Source organism: Gavialis gangeticus, unplaced genomic scaffold (assembly GCF_001723915.1).
Source record: "Gavialis gangeticus isolate Ggan-Ray unplaced genomic scaffold, GavGan_comp1, whole genome shotgun sequence".
Classification (NCBI taxonomy): domain Eukaryota; kingdom Metazoa; phylum Chordata; order Crocodylia; family Gavialidae; genus Gavialis; species Gavialis gangeticus.
In genome coordinates, this window is record NW_017729014.1 from 16829464 (window position 1) to 16854531 (window position 25068).

Genomic DNA, 25068 nt, shown 5'->3' on the forward strand with positions numbered 1-25068 from the left:
GCAGCCCCTGGCCCTGAGCCTGCAGTAGGCAGCCCACCCTCACTGCACGCACAAATCTGGGGTACACATGCCCACCACGCCTCCCTTGGGGGTGCGTGCAAAGGTAGGGAGGCACCTCCCTAGACGAGATGCCTGTGGCTTTGTCCCATGCCCCTCCCCGGTTGTCCCTGCCACAGCCCCACTCCCTCCCTCACCATGGTTGCCTTGACCTGCCTCCCCCACGCCCCTTCCCTCCCCTTGCCCCCCACAGACATACCAGCTGGACACTGCTCTCCAAGTTTCCGGGCTGCATTCCTGGCTGCGTCCATGCTGTGGCTGCCATGCACGCAGTGTTCATCGGTGACATTATCAGCTACACTGGCCAAAAAAAGCTGATTGCCGATAATGTCAGTTTTCCTTTTACCAGTGCTGATCCGATATCGACTGATATATTGGTGCACCTCTAACATTTTGGGAATTGTATTATTTGAATGAGTTTGTATTAATCAAAGACTGGAATAGAAATATTGGACCTATTTTATGCTCGTCTTACTGTTTGGCACTTATGTCTCTGCTCTTAAACTATAATAAGAAATTAGCATAAAAATACTGTGTTAACAAAAATAATACATTCTAGTGTTTTCCCACTGAGGTTCTGTAAGGGCACAATACCCGCTTCATTTTCTAAAATGTTAATAATTTTTTTTTCTGATACTACACTCTTTATGGTTTATTAATTTTTTGAGGTCTGCAACAAAAAAGTCTGTAGGGGTGTTTGGGTTTTTTTTTTAAGCTTCACTGTTAATGTTTAGAAAGGTTTCGGGGCACACCCAAGGCCAACAACTTAAATCCGCTCAAGTGTGCCATTTTCTTTGCACATGCTTTTTTTCTCCTGCCTTCTCTGTTCAATTTCCACTTTTTTGCTCCTATTCCTAGTAAGGAATCTCTTTTAAGCCTTATGAAGGTATGCACCGTGGACAAATAGTGACACCGACTAAGTATATTGAACTCTCAATTGCACAAGTTTAAAACATTGAAAACAATAGAAAGAAAAATACTCTTTTTAATGTTTATTATAGTATTCATGGGAGTTGCTTGAAACAGTAGCAGGTATGACATTTTCTGATGAAATACTGTTTTTTCATGAAGTTGTTCCTTTAAATATTAAATAGCAATTGTAAGCGATTCTTGAAAGCAGTGCATTTCCAAGATGCTCAGTGTGTTTCTTAGTATGTAACAGACTATATATTGATTGATAAATCTTCATTGCAGATCAGTTATTTATGAACTTATTTGGAAATGAGTGCAATAGACAATGGCATGTACTCCAGCTAGAGAGATCACTCTGAAATCCAGCTAGAGGGTTTCAGAAGAACTTTGTTGGTGAGGAGTGATGCTTGGTAAATGATTGGAGAACTGTTTCAAGCATACGGAGGTAGTTTTTAAAGAAGACATAGATTGAATAAGGGAAGAGATTACTAGAGGAGCTTGGGTAGAACATAGAGAGCATCTTAATTGCCCATAGTTTTTACTGACGTATGTGTATAATTGCATTGAAAGCACATGGGTATAATTTCCTTTCTCTCCTTTTAGAAATATATGCAACAGGTGAGAATGGGTTCTTTAATTTTCCCTGACTCACTTGTGGAGGGGTGGGGCCGTAATTTATGAAAGGTAAACGCCTTAAGAGTATATGTAGAGATGCCTGAACCAGCTCAAATACTGGAAGCAGCCTAGCTGCAGCAGCACAGGTTCAGTGCAAGCTAATTTATCCTTTTGAGAAGGTACAAGAGTCTATGCTAAATTCTAGACTGCTTCTCGAAATCAAGCTTGCCAGGGGTATCTATATTATGTTGGAAACTTCAGCACAGGCACACCCTTAGTTATTGAATTAACTCATGGTCTTCATGTGTTATGGAAGGAGCTTATTTCCACTTGAGGAAACCAGTTTTGGCTCTGATTACCTAAAGAACTAATCCTAGATAGAATTAAATTCTGGATAGAATATTAATAAGGGTTAGCATAAATAGGCTTTTTCTGTGTCTTGCCTGGCTCAGTCTTGAGCGGTACACTTAGTATCTGTAGGGATAGGACAAGTGGGTAAGGAGAAATCAAGTATAAAAGAAATTGTCCTTGCCTGAACAGCTTACAGTGTCCTTTTGTGTGTTTGTACTGTGCATAGCACAATGTAGTCCTCATCCCGAGTACAGCCTTGGGTATTATGGCCAAATAACTTGCACTATTGCTGAAGCAATAAAAATATAGTTACGCAAAGTCTTCAACATACTTGATTTATCAAGGGTTTATTACCCACCAGAGACTGGAAACTGTAAATTTCATGAAATTGACTGCTAGGTTTTTTACCGAGTTCCCTAAAATATTTCCATTTTCATGTGCTGGGGAGAGATCTTTCTCTGTTTCTACTCCCACACACCACAAAATCAAAGGTCAAATTCTTCAGCACTTCATCAATGAAAGTTGTGTGGTTGGCTTCACATTGTTTATTATGTGCCCAGGTTTCTTATCAGGAGCTCAATCTGGTATTTGGTTGTTCAGGCAAAAGTCCATTGAAACCAAAATGAACTTACTTAACAGTTGTAAGGATTAGGGCCATACACATCTTCTTCCACAGTGAATCTTTCCTGTGCTATTTTTTTTCCTCCTTTTTCCTCTTCTATCTTCTGCTGCATCTTTAATTCTTCCCCTTTCCTCTGTTCTTGCCCTGTTCTTTGCTTCCTCCATTTCATTCTGTTTTTGTGTAGATTGGATTGTTAGGATTGATATATTCTTCTTTTTTGGGGTCAGAAACATCACTTTGATAGAACCCAGTGTTCTTGTATGTGTGAGACCAGATTAAATATAGGTACTTAAAGAGAAGCAAGATTTCTTAGAATGATAATTCTGTGCTAGGATGGAGAAAAGCTTTAATTGTAATCTCCCTCCAAGAGAGAAAACATGCAAAGGTATGCATTAAAAATATGAATTGATATGTATATGCACTATTGCACTTTTCATAAAATGTTAAATGATAGCCTTCTATAGAACTATGGAGGAGGGTGCTGCCATTTAAACTATTACTATTCACTGTGTGTTAATAAAGTCTCCTTTTCTGTTGAGTCCCTTTTAATTTATATCATGCTCATAAATCTGGGCATCTTTACAAACAACTAAATCAATAGCTATTCATTTGTTTACTGTGCCTCCTGATCTTTTATTGGGATAATTTAGAACAACAATATTTTTTCTACACTACAAATATCAAAGTTTTCTTCCTAGCCTCACTCTGGAAAAATTACATCCTTGCTTAAAATGCTTCATAATTTCCAGAGAGAGAATGTTTTAACTATTATGGAAAGAAGAAAAAAAATGTTCTTTTTACATGGTTTACTATTAATTGGGGAACTCTGACTTCAGCTTCTTACAAATACTTGCTTTGCTCCTGAAATAGAATTTTATCCCCTTCATTTATTTTTATCTGTTTTAAAGAGAAGAAGAATTATGATTGCTCTTACGTTCTTCATTCTCAGCTCAGCATTCTTTAATGTAGTCTTCTTCAGCAGACATTGGTTTTTCATCCTACTCCAGGTGCTGTTGAACTGGAAAACTTACCATTAAAGAAAGATGCCTTGAAGGAACTAGAATTACCATTTGAGGTAAAGGCAGGTATGTATGTGTACAATAGACAAATGTTACCAGATGGAATTATTCTGTTCTTTTTTGCTAGTTTCCCAGTTAAATATGAAGCAGTGCATATGGTAGCATTTCTAGATATCCCTTGGTAATAAGTTATAGGTTTAAGCTGGCCATGAAAGAAAAGTTTGCATTTAAGTGCTAGAAGCTTGAACAAATGATGTGATCTAAGTTTCTGGTAATTACTTCTTTCAACATGCCATTAGGTCATTTTTCTTTATGTAGAGCATAATGTGCTTGTGTGGGACATTAACAGCATCTCATCTTGGTGATTCTAGGTTTCATTGGCAAAATAACACTGCAAATCCCTTTTTATCGCCCACACGTGGATCCATGGGTGATATCTATATCGAAGCTCCACCTAATTGGTGCACCAGAAAAGCAAGAAGATTTTGATGAAGAAAGGGAGAAATTGCTAGAAAGGGAACGCAAGAAAGCTCTTCTTCTTTCACTTGAAGAAAAATGGAAAGTGAGTCATGTAGGATTCCTCTTAAAACTAAAGGATCTGGTAGTGTTAGAAAGGTCATATTTACATTTTGTAACAAATTTTAGTCTCTCCTTGGTCAAATATGCAGGAAACCAAGTTCTTGTTATATTGCTGATGAGATGCAACATTGTCACTTTTTTAGTAGGCTGGTGATATTCTCTGTTTCAAATCACAGCAATGTAATTATACCACTGTACTGCCACCTGATTAATGCTTTTGAATTGATTTTAAGATAGTGGTTTAAGTTCAATCCAGATTTGATGATGGAGTACTTTGTGATGGGGTAGGGAAAATACCCAGAGAATCTTGCTTAATGATTTATGTGGTTTGCCAGGGGATGCCTCATGGCTTTGGTAGCTTGGGTGTGAAATAATTTTTACTATGAGCTGTACAATATAGGTTATACCACCTCTTTTTTCTTTTCCTGGCCAAAATATTAACAACCTGTCCTCTCTTTTAGACAAAGACTTTGCCATAATAATCCATACTTTGGGATTTCCAGTACAAAGTAACCTGTATGATGTTCCAGCATACCTTCAGGGGCCTTTGCCTTCAAATATTGATTCCTTCCATCCTCTGGGAAATACTGACTGTTGTTCAATGAGTGTGTTTTGAAACCTTAACTACTAGTATTTGGATCGGAGTCTTAATTATAAGATTAATCTATTGGAGGAACTGATTGCTGTCCAGTTTCTCATTCACAGCAGCTGTGGTTTTGAAGAGAGTGGGAAGCAATGTATGCCCAGTTAGAGACTTCCAGATCTCTTGTTCCACTAATTTCTGTTTCTATTTGGTGGGAATGTGTGTGATTAGAAATGAAACTACTTGCAAGTTACTTGATGGGCCAGGTTGTCATTTTGTTTGTGGTGTTATATAGTATTAGTAGTCTATAGGCATTTGACCCTAGTATGTGTGTTGTTGTGAGTTCCTTGCAGTAATATCTAAGAATATATAGTGAAGAGTGATGCTTTTATGACAGATCTTTGATAATTTACTTTTAGGTGTCGAATAAACTTTTTTGGCAGTCATTTTGGTATAAAATAGTTCAAGTTAACTCTTAATGATTGGATTTTTTTTTTTTTACATTTCTATTAAAATCCTGTCTTTTCAGTAATATGGAAAAAGGGTATGTGGGCATGTTTCAGAGGATCAAAGTCTAAATGGATGAACAAAATTGCTTTTTTGCCCCCAAATATTGAGATAAACGGTAGCTAACTTTCAGTAGTATTTTCTAAACCACTTCTTTGTAGCCAGGCTAGCATGTTATCATTAATATTCATAATATTCATAATTTGAGTTTTCTAACCTTGTTACTTTACAAATAGTATGACCAATAGATACCTTTAAAATATGCCATTTAAAACAAAGCATTGATCTCTTTCTATCATTATACAGTATTAGGTAAAACAAGTCATATCTTTGTTTTAATATACAGGTTTATAAAATTAACTAATTACTAATTTAATTTTGTCAGAGCATTCAGAAATCCTCCATTTTTGGCCATTTACATTTTTTTTGTAACTTATACCCAAATGATGTTTTATTTTTAAAAATTATATATTTACCCAATGTTGACTATAACAGTTTTTAAATCTTCTGCAACCCTTCTATTTAAAATAAAATTAACTTTAATCTAGAAGTAAACATCCCACAGCAGTGTCTGCCATAGAAACATCATGCTAATGCAGGGATGCTCAAGCCCTGACCCAGGGACCAGATTTGGCCCATGGACCTGTCTCACCCAGCCTGCTGGGGTCCAAAAATTTGGTGGTGGGGGAGCAGTGGTAACAGTTGCTGTTCTGCTGCTGCCAAATTTCTGAAGCCATGTGAACCCCCTGGACTGGATATTGTAGTGATCAGCACATGGAGACCAGTCTGGGTACACAGAAGCTGGTTGGAGGCAGTGTGGGGCCTGATGATCCATTATATTAAATGGAGGGTCACACGCCATTCATCCATCCTGCCACACCAAAAGGTTGAACACCATTGTGTAGTGCATGGGTTTTCAACCTTTTTTAATAAGTGCACCTCTGGCGGCCTCCTTTTTAATAAGTGTACCCCTGGGGGGCAGGGAAGGGTGGTGGTGAGCAATTGGACACAGGGTGGGGTTGTGGTGAAGCGGTGGCAGCACAGCATCTGTGCAGCCCTGCTCTTGCCCCAGCCTGGCCCTGCTCCTGTTTGGCAGCAGCACGGGGTGGCAGCACTCTGTCCCCGCCTGCCCCCATATACCTCCTGGGACTGTTCAAAGTACCCCCAGGAGTACACGTACCCCTGGTAGACAACCCCTGGTGTAGTGCATCAGTAACCATAAAGTAAACTATATGGGGTTTGCTTAACTTGGCTCTTCAAAATAAATGTCTTGGTGGTGAAAATAAGTTAACGCTTAGAATTCTATGTTGCAATCTAAGTTACTGCTTCTACAAGCAAGTCCCTGTTTAACAAACAATAGCCTTAAAATAGCAATACTTTTCTACTGTAGAGTCCAGCTGATATTTTCACATCACTGCTTAGGTGTTTGTCCCTGGTCACGTACATGTTAGAATTTATTCTTCTTGCCAGACCTTATATTTGAATAGAATAGATTACTTGTTCAATAAATTTCGTTCTTCCCTCTCTCTTTCAGAAGGAACGACAGCAGAAAGGAGAATCTTACTGGTATTCAGTTACTGCATCAGTAGTTGCGAGGATTGTAGAAAATATAGAAGTAAGTCTCATGGACTCTGAATCTTTCTTCATAATGTACAAAATATATTCAATTTATATATAACATGCTTCATGTTTGCTTTCTGGAGGCTTAACTATCTGTAAAACAGAAGTGGATGCATGGAAGAAAAAGACCTCTTCTGGAGCTAGAATCCTCTCTGCTCTAAATTCGAACCAACCTCTATTCATTTTGTTCACTTTTTTTCTGGCTGTGGGGAAGTAGCAGTTCATTCCCTTTCTTTTTATAGGAATTCATGGATAGCGTGGCTGCATAAATGTTATCTAGCTGTGTGGTTCTTCTCAGTTTAGTATTGCCATGCCTTCAAGTTTAGTAAAACTTCCAATTTTAAATGCTTAGAAATATTAAATTGCTGTCCTTAAATCTGTGTGAGAGCATGCCATTAATGCTATGTAAAGAAGAAAAATGGAAGCACACATCTGAGATGCTACCAGTGTGGTCACCTTGAGCCTTACATAGGTCTGCTTATTTCTAGTGCATGAAAGTTGATACTGCTTGCAAGATTGTACAACTGACAACATTATTATTCTTCGTCTAGCAGTATTTGCCCTTGTAAAAACCTCTGCTGTTTAGTTGCAGACTCAATCAAAATTCTAGAACTCGGGCTCCTTTGCTTCTCTATTTTAAAGCCACGATTAAAGCTAAACATGCATGCATTCAGCTGCACGATGTTTACTAAATAGAATCTCAAAGTACATCTACATTATTAAATACCTGGGTTAAAAATATAGCAATCCTCCCTGTAGTAGTTTGTTGAGGGTGCACAGCTGAAGCTTTGAGGACCACTTTTGAGGTAAAGCTTTCAGTAGAAGGTGGGATCCACTGTGTTTTAATACAATCCCTCAGCTTCTCTGCAAGTAGAAAAGTGGATCACACATGTGGGTACATGCACAGATTAGCAAATTGCTGTACTAGGGGCTTGCTGTTTTGCTTTTTAAATCCTTTTTTTGTCTAATAAAGTGATTTAATAAAGAATTATGGCAGAACACTGAGAATGTCCTGGATGTTATGCACCCCTGGTCTGTGTACTAATTAACAAGTTGCTGAATTTGTATTGTGATTTCCTCTAAATGCAAATGATATGGCCACAGCTGACTTTATCTTGAAGGTTATCATCTTCATTCTGCAGAAGCAAATATCATAGATCTTTGGAAGAACTGGGACTTCCCAGACCTAAGTAAGGTGATGACAAAAATTTAGATGTTGTATTACATTTTCATACAGTCTGTTTGCTCGCTGCAACTTTTTTTTTTCTCTCTCCAGTTAAAAATTCAGGATGTTCATTTAAGATTTGAAGATGGTGTCACAAATCCTTCTCAACCATTTGCGTTTGGAATATGCATCAAAAATGTATCGATGCAAAATGCTATTAATGAGCCAGTGAGTATAGGCCAGTGTTAACATTTGTTTAAACAGAATTCCTTGTTAGCTAAAATGTCTTTTTTATGTTCTTTACATTTTAATATATGCTACTATAAAAAAGCTTATTGTAAATATTGTGTTATAATAAAATGTTCTTGTAGTTGGAAATAATTAGAGTTATCAGGATAATGTCAAACACAGCTGCGTATTACATACTGAGTATTTATTAGTGGTTTCTGAATAAATTAAATTATGTTTAAATATCATTATTCTGTTTGCATCATTATGTATGTATGTACGTGTTTGTTTATTTTTACCTAAGGTAGAGAAGTTGATGCGAAAAAAGCAGTTGGATGTTGCTGACTTCAGTATTTATTGGGATACTGATTGCGCTTTATTGGGTGATCTGCCTCCTGTTGATCTACAGGTATAGCAGAATATTTTAAAGATTGCTTGATAATGAAAGGGAAAAGTTTGAGGTTTTCATGTTCTGCCATTGGTTCATATTATAACGTAGAATGAATTTTGTAGTATGTTTTGAAGTTGAGCAATATCTGAAGCAACAAACTTGTGGATATATCTTGAAAGGCAAAGGTTTGTATAGCACCTATAAAGATTATATTAAACACCACTTGGCATTGTCTCTCTTACTTTTCTTTTTTGGAGGCCTTCCTTAAAATTTGCTTCTTCTGAGGCCTTCCAGTGACCCGATAAACTTAGAGTTTATAAAATGTATCCTATAAATATTAAATGGAAGGTATGCAAAAAAGTTGAAACATACAAGTCCAACCCACTGTAATGACAGGCTGTCATCGGGTTGCTGTCTACTAGGAGCAATCCTCCTTTTCTGTTTAGTGATGGCTTTGCTCCACCTGTACTATGATCTCTCAGTGTATTCTAAATGTAATGTAAGCCTTCATCTAGCTTTTTACACTTGCAGAATTGAATCGTAGAAAAATAAGGCTGAAAGGGACCTCAGGAGGTCATCTAATCGAGCTTCCTACTCAAGGCAGGGTCATTACTCCAATCTAAACCATCCTATACAAGCGTTTGTCTAACCTAATCTTAGAGCTGTACAAAAAACTCTCTCACATAAGTACCAGGCACAGTGCCCCAGAACACCAAGAACACGCTAACCTGCCACAGTAAAACGGGGGACTGAGCATGCCTTTGATGTCCGATCTTTGCAACTACAGATATTTAGTTAAAATATGCTCAAGAGATCCAAATAGGAGGACTGCCCTGTATTTCAGAGGCAAAAAACCTCACAGTCCATGCTGATCTTTCTCTTGGATAAAATTGGTTCCTGGTCCTAAATGTGGCAATTAGTCTGACCCTGAGCAGAAGAGTATGACACTGTAACCAACCAGGAACTTATGGGTTTTTATGTCCATGTAGAGTTGCGCTGAATTCAGTGGCCTAGGAATGATGATGTAGCTGCGATGGTCCAGAAATTGTAAGGCAAAGATTTCTTGGAGTGATATCTTTTATTGGACCAGTTGTATAGTTAGGATAAAGTGAGACAGGCTCTTAAATGCAACACATTCTTCCTCAGGACTGTGATCACAGGGAACTAGGCACAACATGAATTCAGGAAGAGTACACCCAGGGTTAAGGGTCTGCTTGGGTGGATCTGATTGCAGGAGAGGGGTTTTAAATTAGAGGTTCCAGGGGTCGGGAACTGTGTGTTGTGTTTTATTTACACAAAGTACTCTTTTATCCTACGTGCTGTGCCCTAACTTACAGAACCCGTAGTGAATAATTTAACATTTTTTGTGCATCAGAATATTTTGCCAAAAAAGTGGAGATAATATTTTTTTGTTTTATAAGAGTGGTGAGGGTTCATAGTCTGTTGTTTGTAAAGTGCTTTGAGACCCCCAGAATATGCTGTACAAATGCAAAGTGTTATCTTTATAAAACAGTATGCACTATGGAATCACATACCCCACTCCCCTAAATAAGACACGCATCTTGCTCTTTGGGAAGGCAGAATGAAGAAGAAAAGCCTTTTTTTTTTTTTAGAGTTATGCCTCTGTAGAGGAGGGCCAGAGCCTAATCTTCAGCTCACTCATCTGCCTTTTCCTGCTTAACCAAAAGTTGAAGCCCTAGCTGCAGTGGAAGACTGGTTTCCATGGGTGGGGAACCTACACTTTTATTTCACGGCCTTGTGGACTGTTTTTAGTAGAGATGAGTATCTAAAAGACACCAAATATGCCAGAAGAAAGGTTGGCTTGATTAGCGGAACATCCAGACCATTAAAAACGAGAGACTTCATTAACACTTCTGGAGTGAAGAGTTGGCTATTAAATCACCTGACTCCCTTGGTAGCCTGCATGCGAATGCCACTGCAGCTACAGTTAGGTGTCAAAGTGGGTTGCTTCTATGTGGGCAGAAAATCAGTTTCCCTACTGAAGACTTGCACCCCTATTTTGGGAGGCTGATTTTTTTTTTTTGTGATATGCAAGTAAATATGGTAATAATTTCCCCAAATATATAAACAAGATACCCGTGTTATAAGAAAGTTTTAATGAAAAAGCCTGTTTTAGAACAGTTAGACTTAAAAAATCATTACAATTTTTTTAATCCTTTTTATGTGCAGACCAAAGTGTTTATGTAAATCGTGAATGCGTTTTATATAGATGTTTCAGGGAAATGAGTGTAAAGCATATTTCTGACACAGCTTGCTTGTAACTCGCAGGAAGCAATGGATAACAGTATGGAGAGCCGGAATCACAATTACATTATGGAGCCTGTGTGTACTTCTGCTCTTCTTAAGAGAAATTGTTCTAAGGAGCCTTTACGATCACGGCAGACTCCTCGGCTGGAATGCGACATCCAGTTTGAGACTATACCATTGAAACTTTCACAGGTAAAATGCGATAGAGTCACTTCTACAGACGATGCTTTGGACACTGTTTATTTTCAGCGGGCCCATGGTACATTAAGCTGAGTCTTGGTGAACTTTTTGAACTCTATTATTTGCTATGACATAGTGGCAAGAAGCCTCACCTGAAACAGGAATCTTAGTAGTTAGTTTAGATGCTATCCAACTGATGTGATTAGCCCCAAAGGCTAATCAGACAAGCCAGGAAGAATTTATGTGGGAAGACAGAAGTGCAGGGAAATGAAGCACCTTGCTTGAGTAACGCAGCAGGTCAGTGGTAGACTTGAGAATGAAACTTGGGTCTCCTGACACTACCCAAAAGTCAGGCTGCACTCTGTGTCCCCTCTTCCCCTGCTTCGTACCTCACTAGTAATGACAATTTCTGTTACTTTCAGTTAAATCGGCACAGCCCTATTGTCTTGGAGGTTTAACTGAAAACAGAAATTGGTATTTTTTTTGTCAGGGTTTGATAAACAATAGAATCTAGCTTTTCCCCATTATCGTCCTCTCTACAATTGACAGGCCTGAACATTAGCATAAATTTATTTTTGTCACTAAACTACAAGGACTTGAATCCTATAAGTAATGAGTGCCAAGTTACCAACTTCTTTTCAGAGCAGTTGCACAGAGCAATAGCACAACAGTAACTCTTATTCCAGTAATTGTGTAGTTTCTAAATCACTCGCACGTTTAAAATAGCAGATTTCTTTTCTACAATACTTGTTATAAATAATGCTGCTGCTATGTGGCAAGTAACATGCAACAAAGCCTATAATTTAAAGAGATTAATTTTTAAATGTATGTAAAATTATTAGTCTGAGTAATAAGTACTTACTTTTAAAACATTAATTTTCTTTTAGGATTCATCTTTTCAGTTTATTTAGTAAATTGTAGTCCATGTAGTTTCTTCTATCCATACAAAATCTCATCTTGTTGTACACATACAATTGGATCAGAGGTATTGCACAACCTTAGACATTATCGTAGGTCCTATTTCAATGTTACGTTGTTTTTCTGAGCTGGAAAGAAGAAATTTTACAAACTAAATGTGTAAATCGGAAACTTGCAAACAATATTTTTGACATATAAAATACTTGATACAACAGTGTTTTTTGTTTTTGTTTTTTTCTTTTAGTATTGTATGATTCCTTGTGATTATGATGGATGCTGCTTTTTCTTGTATAAAGAATATGACCACTTACCATTGCAGATAAAATAACACTACAGTAGGTTATTTTCCCTCAGAATACATTAGTCCCATGTATACAGACTACATTCCGGGATGTATTTGGTAGCCGTGTTGGTCTGAGACAAAAAGAAATACAAAACTCCAGAACTCTTGGTTCAGAGCTGATACCTTTTATTCTTAGTTGGTCTAATAAAAGGTGGTATCTATCATCTCTGAACCAAGAGTTCTAGAGTTTTGCATTTCTTACAGGCTACATTAGCACTCCCTAATTCATCCACATGCTGTTTTAATAAAAGATGCAGTACCAACAAATCATGGGCTTCCTAAAGGAACTGGATCGAAAGGAGCGACAGCTTAAGTTCAGGAAATGGAGACCAAAAGTTCCAGTAACTGGAAAGTAAGTATGAATACTGCTTATATTTTGTTAAGGATGTGCTTTGTGCCTAAGATAAAATAAAAGCTGTATATTGATTAAAATTAAGGTAAAAGCCTCAAAGGTAGTAAGTAGTAATTGCGTGGTGCCCAGGGTTTAGGAATATCAATTTTCACATTATTTTTATTTTCTATAGTTCATTAGGTAAATTATTTCCATGTATATAATTTAGGCATATAGCTAAAATAAATTGCATGGATCCAAAGCTCAAAGCCATTCCTGTCACAATTTTTAAGAGCCAAAGAAAATTAGATGGGAATTCCTTTTCCTTTTTTCTTTCTACGGGGGCGAGTTTGAGTCTTTCTTTGTGGAAGGAATTGGGGCTTCTATACCAAAGGTTTGAGGAGCTGCTTAGTGTAATAGTAAGACTTGTTACTGATGTATCATTCATACTCAGTTTTTTTCTGAAACATTTTCTAACCAGTTGTACTCTGTTTGCTCACCTAAATGTTTCTTGATTGTTCTCCAAATGAATCCGTTGTTAATTGGAGATCTGTTTGTTTGAAACGTTCTAGCTGCCGAGAGTGGTGGATCTTTGCTTTGAACGCTAATCTTTCAGAGATCAGAGAACAGAGGCAACGTTCTACATGGGAGTTTGCATTACGCCGGGCCCAGGATGCTGCGTCTTACACTGACATGTATTACAGCAAGTTGAGAGGAGACCTGCTGTCTCCTGCAGAACAGGTACTGAAAGCTGCAAATATTTCAGTCTAGATAACATCTTGGTATGACTCTTGCATCTACATGAAATGAAACAAATGTGCCTTGTTTTTTGTTCTTGTGTTAACGTATATAGCTTGAACTGTAAGGTTGTTTCTGACTTACTAAGTAGGCTGTCATGTGGTGGCACATTGCTTTGTAAGGGATAGCTATAGAGAAGTAGGGCTCTAGTCCAGCCCCCTGCCTGAGGCTGTAAAATCTTTGTTCGTATACCTTTTGTTTCTCTACCACAATATGTGCTCTGGTACAGGCGGTGTTTTAAGTCCATGCTTCTCACGCAAAAGTTGGAATAAGATGCCAGAGATGGTTTTGTCTTTTAGGAATAAAATCCGTTCAAAGACAGTATGGTTCATCCTTTCTCATCCAATTACTTAAACTATTTCCCTTCTACTTCTGGTGCTGGCATGCCCGTAGCATAATATATATATATTTGCTTAGCTGTATATCATCTGGACAAATTAAGTTCGATTCCTATTACATTTTTTTGTGGCCTAGGGTATTTTAAAAGTACCCTAATGAGTTAAGAGCTTACAAGCCCATTGGAAGCCGGTGGCAAATATTTTCCCTTTAAGTGTATGTATTTTTGAGAAGCATAAAGAACAAATAACTTCTTCTGTATAAGTATATATTTGTTTTTGCAGGCAGAAATGCATCGCATTGAAGAAGAGCAGACATATGAGGAGCTAAAGGTTTTACATGAAGTTGTTTTTGACAAATTCCATGAACTAGCTGAAGTAAGCCACTTGCTGTTTACTTGCTAATATTTTTATAACTAAAATGTGCCAAATGCATTGAAAAGCATTGTATTTCAGCCATTAAAAGGTATATTGCTGTGTGGTAAATTCAGGATGAAGAGTGTGATTACCATAATAACCTTAGCCATAATAAACTGAATCCTATTATCAAATTATTGAGCAGCAAAACCTGTTTCCCAGCTGTCTCTAATACTAATAATGAACACTGATATTAGCACCATTAAAAGAAAAGCTCCTTTTCCTTTAACATTGAAAAGGGGAGAGATAAGACTAAAACCTACAATGGAATTATCCTGGAATTTATAATGCCAAATCCAGTCTCTTATAAATGTAGGCTGCTGTCTTCAAACCTGAGCATTTACTCTATTGTTAAAGTAATTGTTTACTGATAGAGGTCTAGTTAGGGTACATGACAAATAGTTAAGTCTTTCTTAGAAACGCTAGCAACTTGGCAAGGAATTGTTAGAAGTCTAGCAGTAGTTATACCTACCTTTATACTATAGTCTTACAATAGAGGACTGTGGTAATAATATGTTTGGAAGGGTTAGACAAAGATTGTACAGCCCATTGAGACACCATCAGCAGTTCATTAACCATTGAAAGGATTATTATATGGGAGTTGTGCTTCAGAATATTCAGTAAATAAATTAAAGAGAATTATTATAAGTAGATTTTTAGGCCTCTAAGAAGTCTTTCAGCTGTTTATGCTAATACATGTCTTTGTGTGTTGATTTGAAACAGAGCGTTAAGGAGCCTTTGTCTGATTCTCCTGGAGTTACTCCGACCATACAACACAGTAGTAGCAGTGGGATGTTGCAATATCTTCAGTCTTGGTTTCCTGGATGGGGAGGCTGGTATGGGGAAACTCAGCAAACGTATGAAGGTGAACCTTTTCAGAGGTTGCTGCCTGAAACACAAGAGCAGTGGAATCCAGAAGATATACTGAGTATGGAAGTATTTCATCTCCAAAATGTTACCTTAATAAGCTAAAATGGTATTTCAAATTTCAAATAATTAAAGGGAGATATTTACATAGTTTTTTTTTTAAATGCCAGGATAAAATATTTCAAAACTTCATTTATCTTTGTTTCCTGCTAAAATCTAAGCATTGCATATCTATGCTATTACTTGATTACATTGGTCATTTCTAAAACAGCCTAATGAAAAGAATTTTAGGTAATTTGTACTATTTTAGTTGTTACTAATGACACCTACAGGAGTAGGAGAAGTACACATCCAGAAGGTCTAATGTAGCACGTAACGTATTTTGTGTGCAACAGCCTTGGCGTTTCAGTCTGGTAGAACCTCAGTTAAGGTCTAGAACTATTCATAAGTTCAACAGCAGTCTTTCTGAAGTCACGGGTTGCATTGCCGTAACCTGAACATCGTTTACCAAGAGCCATGCTGTATTTTGCAGTTTTGGTTAGGAAAGAAATTGTATCTGTTGCCTAACTGTTTATTTATTTCAGTAGCTGGTTCATCTTTTCCCTTAATTTTCCAAGAAGTCTGTTTTCCTTTAGATCTCATGTAGCTAGCCTATTAAACATTTGTTTTTTCTCTGTTTTTTTAACTAGGTGCTGATGAATTTTTTGATCCTGCTGCAGATGCCTCCAGCATGAATACATTTACAAAGAGAGATCATGTTTTTGCTAAACTAAATCTCCAGTTGCAGGGTGGCACAGTCACCTTGCTACACAGGGAAAAAAGGACCCTGGATTCAAATGAAAGTGCTTTCATGCAGCTGGAGTTTTCAGGTATCATATTTGAACTTCTATTCATTATCTCTTAAAAGGACAGGAACTTTGTCTGCTGTATAAGTGCTGTAGTCATGCATCACTTTGAGTTAGTAATATGGCAATATCAAAATATCATATTGAGAATATATATTTAGCTGTCACTTTCTTTAAGTTCATATGAATTTATACCTTGCGAATGTTTCTTATTTTGCAGTTCATAGGTTCATAGATGCTAGTGTCGGAAGGGACCTCAACAGAACAAGTCCGACCCCCTTCCTAGGCAGGAAAGAGTGCTGGGGTCAGATGACCCCAGCCAGATGCCTATCCAGTTAAAAACGGACAGTTCAGAATGGGAGTAGGATAGAGATTTATTGAGCTTTCATTTAAATTTTTCTACTTAGAGGGGTGCATAATTCTTAGTGTAGATAATACATTTGTAGAGAGCTGCACCAGAATTCTGCTTTTCATCTTTATTGTATAAATAAGTATGTACAGACCCTCCTAATCATGTTCTTTGCACAAATATTGCCTTCAGTAGTATAAGAGTTGTAACTTCTGAGTTTGGAGAAACTGTCAGTAGTGAGAAGCATAATTTAATACATGGTCACTGAAACATAACTGACCAATCTTATAGCTAGTGGATGGTTTCTTACCTTCCTTACATGATACTGGTATCTGTTTGCTTTAAGTATATTTTGACCTTTTATTCTCTCTAGAATACAGTACAGCTATTTATGTCTTTTATTTTCCAGGTGTAAAGATCTTAGCTGAATCCCTTCCCCGCAGAAATTCTTCCCTTCTCAAAATTCAACTTGGTGGCCTTTTCCTGCGAGATTTAGCAACAGAAGGGACCATATTTCCTCTTCTTGTGTTCCCTAATCCTGTATGTAAAAGAATGCAGATATACTTATTGTTATCACTTTGGAGAGAATATTTAAATAAAAACATAGCTGTGCTGGAACAGCAGTAGAAAAAATGGGGCTGCTCTTAATTTGCATTGTAAGCATAGGAAAAACTCTGTTAACTCAGTCACCACCATGATCTCTCTGAAGATTGCTTACAAAGCACTGCACTACTTACGTGTGCTTATTTTTAACTTCAAAGGCCGATATTCTAGGTATTATTACTTAGGTGCTAATTATTAGCCTACGTTTAACTTTGGAGCTGTCATTGCTGTCACTTAATGAGTTGGAGAGTTTCTTTTCTTCTTTTGTTTCCTCTTAGAACAAAAAATATGGGTCTTTCTGGAGGTCTTCTTTCAATTGCCTCTAGTTCTAGGCTACAAACTTAAGATCCAGGAGCATTTTCCTTCAATATTTTTGCTAAAGCATTGAAGCCCCTTCTCCATTTTCCTTTAGCCTTAATGGCATCTTGCATACTAAGTGTAATATTCCTTTATTTGCAGAAACGTGATTTTTGTTTGCAGTTTTTATTATGTTTTTAGCTTCAGTAAAAGAATAGTTTTTCCATGTTATCTTATTCCTTTTTTACCATTGTTGACTGTAAGAAGTGCATAGCATAATAATTTGAGATTATTATGAATCATTGCATTATCGAGGCAGTTTCAAAGGTATCGAAGAAAAAGCATAAGATAATTGTATATGTACATTACATGACTTATTTTTATATTCAGAGTAATGATCTTTTTTTCCCCCTAATTAGCAAAAAGAGGTTGGTTGCTTCTCATCCGTTGGTCTCCAGACTTTGTCTTCAGAAATGACCAATCAGAACACTGGTAATGTTTTCAGTTTTAAACTGTTACGAATGCACAAACAGACTGTGTTATTCCAAATGCATGTTAGCTAATATCAATTAAAAATATCAAAACCGGGCACTTAAAATGATTCTGTTAAATCTATACATTTAAACTTTTACCTTGCAAAATGCTTCATACTGGTACAAAGTCAGTGTGGGATCTAAATCATGCTTAGGTCCATGCAGATAGAGCAGATTATACCTAAATATGTTTTCTAATTTTGATTAAGTATTGAGTCAACATATCCCTAATTGAAGACAGCAGGATTTGCAGTTACTCGACACCTTTTGAATTGTAATCTTTGCTTGATTTAGGAACCTCACTTGATGCATTCAGTTTTGAAAAGTTAGTTGCGTATGGGATTAAATTCTTTTTGTTGTGCCAGTTGGTCATATCCATTGTATTTTAAACTAAATTGTCATTTCTAATTTGTATTTTGGATAGAGGTTCGGATGTCAATACAGTAGTACATATAAACTGTTCTTATTTCTCATTTGGAGAAAATTCATTTTTGATTTTTGTGTTATCTTAAACTGCAGATCCAGATGCTCCAGTGTTTGAGATGCTGTATGAGAGAAACCCAGCCCGCAGCAATTTTGAGAGACGCCTGGAAGTCAGTACCAGACCTCTAAATATTATTTACAATCCACAAGCCATTAAGAAAGTAGCTGATTTCTTCTACAAGGGAAGGGTTCATACCTCAGGTTAACCTTTTTTGTTTTTTTCATACGTTATTTATTTTTCCAAGTTTGATTCCTTCCCCCACCTCATTCCCTCTTACTTAAAGCACTGCAAAACAGCAAGAGGAGGATATTGTGTGGGTTCTCTTTGATTTCTAAAGTAAGAAAGACCATGCTTTCAGGACATTTCCCCACTCCACTTTTTAATTTGCTGTGCTGATAGAAGCCGTGTTATTACAAGATTGTGTCCCTTTTCTTGGGTCTATCGGTGCCATTTCTGGATTGATCAGAAAAAGTCTGTCCCTCTTAAAGCTGTTTGAAATAATGTGTCACTGTGAAATGAACACATTGCTTCCATTATCTGCAAATCCTTGTTTGCCCTGGTGGTTTGGGACCCAAGTGTGTCACTGTGTGTAAGCTGCTATTACACCCTTATTGCTGGATGTTTGAGAGGAGGAAAGGTGAGAATAAGAATCATTTGGGGTTTCCTAATGCTATGCCTTTTTTTTTTTTTTGGCTTGAGTCTGGCATTTTCAGTAGTGTCTTGATAGGCTCAAATACCAGTGAGGCATAATATAAAAATTAATTTTCCCTTCCTTTCACAAAATCACAATATCCCTTAAATGGTATTGCTAAACAACAAAAAGACTTTTTGGCTGCCTTTTGCTACCTCCCATGAGTTGTTAAGAACATTTAGTCAGAATTTCCTCTGGAAATTAAAGTTGAAAGAAGCATGACAGACAATGAACGGAAAAGGCTTTAGAAAATGCTTTGTTGACTTTAGAAGCTGTTTCTGGCAACTTATTCACAGTACTTCTAATATTTAGTTCTGTTTGTTGAAGTGAGTCACTCCAGTGATAGATGCAGTAATTGGATATCTATTGTATCATTGTTTCCTGGCTTTTATTTTACTACATAAACAGTTAAAACTTTCCATATCTTAAGATTTCCAAGTGTTGTTAATATTTTATAAATCAACATAGATATTCTCTCTGCTTTTTCAGCAGTAGTGAACAAAATTACACCTAGTCATATATTTTTTTTTTTTTAACTTTCATACAGGTTTTGGATATCAGTCTGAACTAGAGGCGAGAGTGGCTGAAGCTGCTAGAAGACAATACAACAAACTGAAAATGCAGACAAAAGCTGAAATTAGACAAACTATTGACCGTTTGTTAGTGGGGGAATTCATTGTAAGTTTTTTCCCAGAAATACAATGAATCTCGTTTCTTTGCCTTATATTTTAGTCTCTTTGCCTTGTAATTTAAGCTCTGCAAGTGGACACAGAGAGAATAAAGTTCCCAATTATTTTGCATTGTTCTTGCAGTGAATAAATCCAGTTCTGTAGCACAAAAAATGTTAGTCCTGATGAACGACAGAATAGTCTACGAAAGTGAAATTTTAATTTTTCAGGGTACTTTATGAATTAGTTTAAAGTTTGCTGTCTGAGTTACTGTTACTCTCTTTGCTCTTACAGTTGTTCTTTCTTGAACTTGAAGCATGAGCTCATAGTACTCATATCAACAATGTATGTCAGTGTTAATCCCTTGCTTTCATAAATAAGTATTTTAACAAGCGAGACAAATTTTCATACATTTTTTCTTTTCAAGAAAAATGTTTGTGCCCCAATAGTTCTTGGTAAAACAGTGTCAAGTGTATATGTTTACCAAGGTAACCTAGAATTGACAAAGGTTTGCTATTTGGGTGGGGGGCAGGGGGGTACACCCTTAAATGAATGGCTCTGAAAGAACTGGGTTTTGAATTCATTTTGTGACTGGAAGAAAAATAATCCTGATGTGACATTCCCCTTTCTGTTCTACTTCCAGGAAAACAGCAAATGTTGGTCAGTGTGCCTTGATATTTCTGCTCCGCAAGTCATCTTCCCTGATGATTTTAAATTTGTGGATCCAGTCTTAGTTGTAGTGGATCTAGGAAGAATATTACTTACCAATTCCCAAGGTATAGTTTGGAACTAAAAATCCTCTGTGTATGGATTATGTGAAAACTTGTTTTTCCTAGTGTAGCATTTTTGTCTTTGCCTCGATGCAAACAGTTTTATTACAAACACATTTATTGTGACTTGGAGGAAAAAAGTGTCTTTTTTTTTTTTTAAAGAATGGTTTTAACTCTGCAGGATCCATTATAATTTCCATTTTATATATATAATATGTGTCTGGCAAATCTACTTTGTTTAGGAATATTTTGTCATGGAGATTTTAGGACTTTTCTGGGACAGCTGTCAGAGGAAGCACACGTTTGTTGATAGTGTCTAAAGTATGAAGTCCTGCGTAGGCTAATATGCTTAGGGCTAAACTGGTGAAAACAGAAGAAAATACTAATTTTATTTTCCATCAAAAGATCATTCTTTTTATGGCACACCTTTTCAGCTGTGCCAGAAGAAGTGTATACAATCTGAAAAGGAAACTTTTATTTAAATCAAATTCACTTACACTGTAGTTGAAAAACAGTTTATATTTAAAAGTTAGTTTTCTCTATTTGGTACCCATTTTCTAAAAATAGTGCAGCTGTAACCTTTAGATAAACCAAGTTTTAAACTGTAGGAGCCTGCTAAACTCTGCAGTCTGAATTTGTCCATCCCCTAAGTCAACAGGAATTTTGCCATGGGCTTTCGTATGGCTAGGATTTCACCCTTTTTATCCTTAGAAATTCATAGGCAGAGCTGAGCAAACTCTGAGTATACTGTTGGAGAAGCATCCATTGGGCCTCCTAGTCATGCTTAAAGACGAATTTTATCTTTTAATTGGCTGCTTTTATTTTTAATTCCCCTCTTCCATACCCAAAGGTAGAAATTGCAGAATTAGGACTTCATTGTCAATAAGAGAGAAGTAACTTTGACTAGATGTAAAATAACTGCATAGGAGGGCATCAAAACTGATTTATTATTATTTGACTTTATAGCAAAGAGCTTTGGATTAGGACCAAAATTCTTTTAAATATACCATGTAGAAACATGAACATTTTTTTTTCCTCTAAGCACGTTTGGTGATGGTGTACAGTTAACACAAGCACATCTCTTTTAATTGGTAGGCTTTTCAGTATATTACTTCATATGCAATAAATGTCATTACTTCTATTGCTTTATTGAAATTTTATTAATAGTAAAAGACTGCTACTGTATCATTTCTGTACTGGGCAGTTTCTTTCATCTTGTTTATAAATTATGATTTTAAATAAAGGTAATGTTTTAGAAGAGTCTGAAAGTAAAGGACATAGTATGATGATAAGTCCCTTCTTCATCCACAGATGACTCTAAGACGGGTGGAGATGGTTTCTCATCAGAGGCTAATGAGCTGAGTGATGATGAATATAAAACACCTCTTGCAACTCCTCCCAGTACTCCACCACGTAAAGACAGCGCAGACAGTGGAATCAAAACATCTGAATATACTGGAGTAGAAATTAGTGAAGAGCAATTACAGGCACATTTAATGAGTAAAAAAATGTATGAGAGATATACACTATCATTTATGGATCTTCAGATCATGGTTGGACAAGTGAAAGACAACTGGAAGCATGTTCAGGATAGTGATGTGGGTCCAACTCATGTGGTTGAAAAATTTAATGTTCATTTGCAGTTGGAACGCAGGTTAATATACACATCTGATCCAAAATATCCAGGAGCTGTCCTTTCTGGGAATTTACCAGACTTGAAGATACACATCAATGAGGATAAAATATCAGCTCTGAAGAACTGTTTTACAAGGTTGAGTACATCTGAAAATAAATCTACAGACATTTTGCATTTAGGCAAAGACAAGATTTTTACAGAAGTAGACCATGGTGGAAGCTTGCATGATTCTGTAATGAATTTAACCCAGAGTGTTGTGACTCTGGAACAGCATACTAGGGAGGTTCTTGTAGAATCGCAACTTCTTCTAGCTGAATTTAAAGTTAACTGCATGCAGCTTGGTGTAGAAAGTAATGGGCGCTACATCTCTGTACTCAAGGTTTTTGGCACTAATGCCCATTTTGTGAAGAGGCCTTATGATGCAGAAGTATCTCTAACTGTCCATGGTTTGCTACTTGTTGACACTATGCAGACTTATGGCTCTGATTTTGATCTTTTAATGGCTTCTCACAAGAATCTTAGTTTTGATGTACCAACAGGAAGCCTTCGAGATAGCAGAGCACAGTCTCCCACTTGTGGACCATATGAGGCCCATCCAATTGATATGGCTACTTTGACAGAAAAATGTGCTGCAGCCTCAAATATTTCATCTGCTAATAACTCAGAAAATCAGGAATCTTTGATTAAACTGGAATACCAGTTTGTGAGTGCGGAATGCCCATCCATGAATTTAGACAGCACACTTCAAGTAATGTCTGTGCAGGTAAACAACCTGGACATCATCCTTAACCCAGAGACTATTGTTGAACTTATTGGGTTTCTCCAGAAATCTTTTCCAAAGGAGAAGGAAGATTCTAGTCCCCAGCCTTTAATGACTGACTTAGAAAAAACTTTCAGGGAGCAGGAAACGTATCAATCTACTTATGTACAGAATACAGAAGTAACAGTGGACATCCACTGGCTAAATATACTTCTCCTTAGGACAGTCAGGATGACAAATGGTGAAAAATATGGCAGAAAAATTGCAACGGCAAGTATTGGTGGCACCAAAGTGAATGTATCTATGTGTAGCAGGTTAGATGTAAATGGCTCTCTTGGCTGCTTGCACCTGATGGATCTGACACAAGATACCATGAAGAACCAGTATGTTGTTAGCATAGGGAATACAATAAGGTATGAAAATCTTATCAGTGACATTGGCTACTTTGAATCTGTATTTCTTGGGCTTGATGGTAGGAGCCTCCCAGATGCTTTAAGTTTCACTTTCACAGAACAGTCGAAAGAAGAATGCTCCCTTAACCTCAAAATGGCTTCGTTACATTACAACCACTCAGCCAAATTTTTGAAAGAACTAACTCTGTCTATGGATGAGTTGGAAGAGAATTTCCGCAGCATGCTGAAGAGTGCAGCCACAAAAGTGACCACTGTCTTGGCGACTAAAACTGCCGAGTATAGTGAAATGGTCTCTTTGTTCGACACAATCCCACGGTCAAGAGAACACGTCAATTTGGAAGACAGTGAAGGAGATGAATTTGGATCATCCTCTCTCAAAACTGATACTATCAAACTTATTTTAAATATAAACATAGAGTCGCCCATTGTATCAATACCTCGCAAACCAGGTAGCCCTGAACTCCTTGTAGGACACTTAGGACAAATATCTATTCAGAATTTTGTACCTGGAGAAGATGAATCTACAAATGACAGGTTGCAAGTTGAAATTAAAGACATTAAACTGTATTCTTTAAATAGCAGTCAGTTTATGAATAAGAAAGAAGCTACGTGTGAGATAACGCATGGCCTGCACCCTTCTTCTGGTCCTGGCAGCATTGGCAGTCAGGAAGAATCCCATTTTACTCGTCATGATTTTTTTGAGTCTTTACACAAAGGACATGGTAAGTAAATGAAAGGGCTCTATTGCCTTTATTTTGACTAGGAAAATATTAAAGTGTGTGTGTTGGATAACTGCTTATTTAAAAGGGGGTTCCCTCATGAAATGTGGTACTGGTGAACTTAGTTACTATGGCTGCTTACAGATATTAAGAAAACCAACCAAACAAAAAACAGCTCTTTAAACTTTTTTTTTTTAAATGTCTGTAGGCAACCTTAGTGGACAGTGGACCGATTTTATTTATATCTCAGTTGTACTCTCTGTATCGGAAAACAGATTGCATGATTACTAAATCATGGTTAGAACTACTATTTTCTAAAAGCTCTTTTGCACAACTAGAAGATTCGTTATTAGATCAGCAAAAGCAGGGATATATCATTGTTTAGTCTGTACTGTACTTATTCAATCCCATGATAAAAGATACATAATTAACCTGCAGGCTGAACTGGGTATCCCACAGCAATGTAATTCTTTGCCTTTTATTTTCATTTGACCTTTGTTTCATTATGATGCATTTAGTTTTTCATCCCCTGAATGCCGGGGATAAAAACGCATGCGAATCTCTTCTTTTTAAACAGCTTTTCACATTCTGAACAACACCACGATCCAGTTTAAATTGGAAAAGATCCCACTAGAGAGAGATTTAGACTTAACATTCCCTTTAAGTAATGAAGACTTTGAAATATCGAGTATTATGAGGATTGAGGGGAAATTTGTCAACCCTCTTCAGGTAAAGTATGCTCATATTTATAAATGTTCAGTATCAATATAGATTATTTTTCCTGTAAATCAAGGCGTTTTGTTTTGTTTTTCAATTTAAAATGTTCTGTCTCTCAAGGTGCAGGCAGTCATCACCAAAGATTGGGTGGATTGGCAGGGCTATTCAGATGGTGGCTCATGAGTCTCAGGAGCCCCCCAAGCTACAGCTGGAATCTGTGGTTTTCCCCCTTCCTTCTAGTTCCTGCTGCCCACCCCTACCCCAAAGGGCAGAGTGGTCAGAGAGCCTGCAGATGAGGAAACTTGGGGGGACCTGGGAATCCCATGTGGCACTAAGACACTGGTGCAACATGGTAGAGGTTTGCCTGTGGTGCAGCGGAGGGGACCTGCTTGGTAGCGGGGTGCTAACACAGTGCAGTTGGCATGGAGAGGGCACTGCTACCGCACAGTTCGGTGCTGGAAGCTTGCGTCCTGCATG

The 25068-nt window shown here is 37.2% G+C and overlaps 1 protein-coding gene across 5 annotated transcripts in view; it reads left to right on the forward strand.

Annotated features, from left to right (window-relative positions):
• Nucleotides 1-25068, forward strand: part of VPS13D (vacuolar protein sorting 13 homolog D) — a 209533-nt gene that overhangs the window by 4788 nt on the left and 179677 nt on the right. For all 5 annotated transcript variants that reach the window (XM_019511864.1, XM_019511868.1, XM_019511865.1 and 2 more), the window contains exons 3-20: nt 3565-3642; nt 3948-4138; nt 6780-6860; nt 8142-8258; nt 8563-8667; nt 10939-11109; nt 12610-12710; nt 13262-13430; nt 14108-14200; nt 14963-15167; nt 15796-15975; nt 16710-16840; nt 17620-17692; nt 18247-18417; nt 19456-19586; nt 20220-20352; nt 21658-23877; nt 24452-24603. In XM_019511864.1, the coding sequence (XP_019367409.1) occupies nt 3565-3642; nt 3948-4138; nt 6780-6860; nt 8142-8258; nt 8563-8667; nt 10939-11109; nt 12610-12710; nt 13262-13430; nt 14108-14200; nt 14963-15167; nt 15796-15975; nt 16710-16840; nt 17620-17692; nt 18247-18417; nt 19456-19586; nt 20220-20352; nt 21658-23877; nt 24452-24603 (4502 nt within the window). The remainder of the gene's footprint in view (nt 1-3564; nt 3643-3947; nt 4139-6779; nt 6861-8141; nt 8259-8562; nt 8668-10938; nt 11110-12609; nt 12711-13261; nt 13431-14107; nt 14201-14962; nt 15168-15795; nt 15976-16709; nt 16841-17619; nt 17693-18246; nt 18418-19455; nt 19587-20219; nt 20353-21657; nt 23878-24451; nt 24604-25068) is intronic.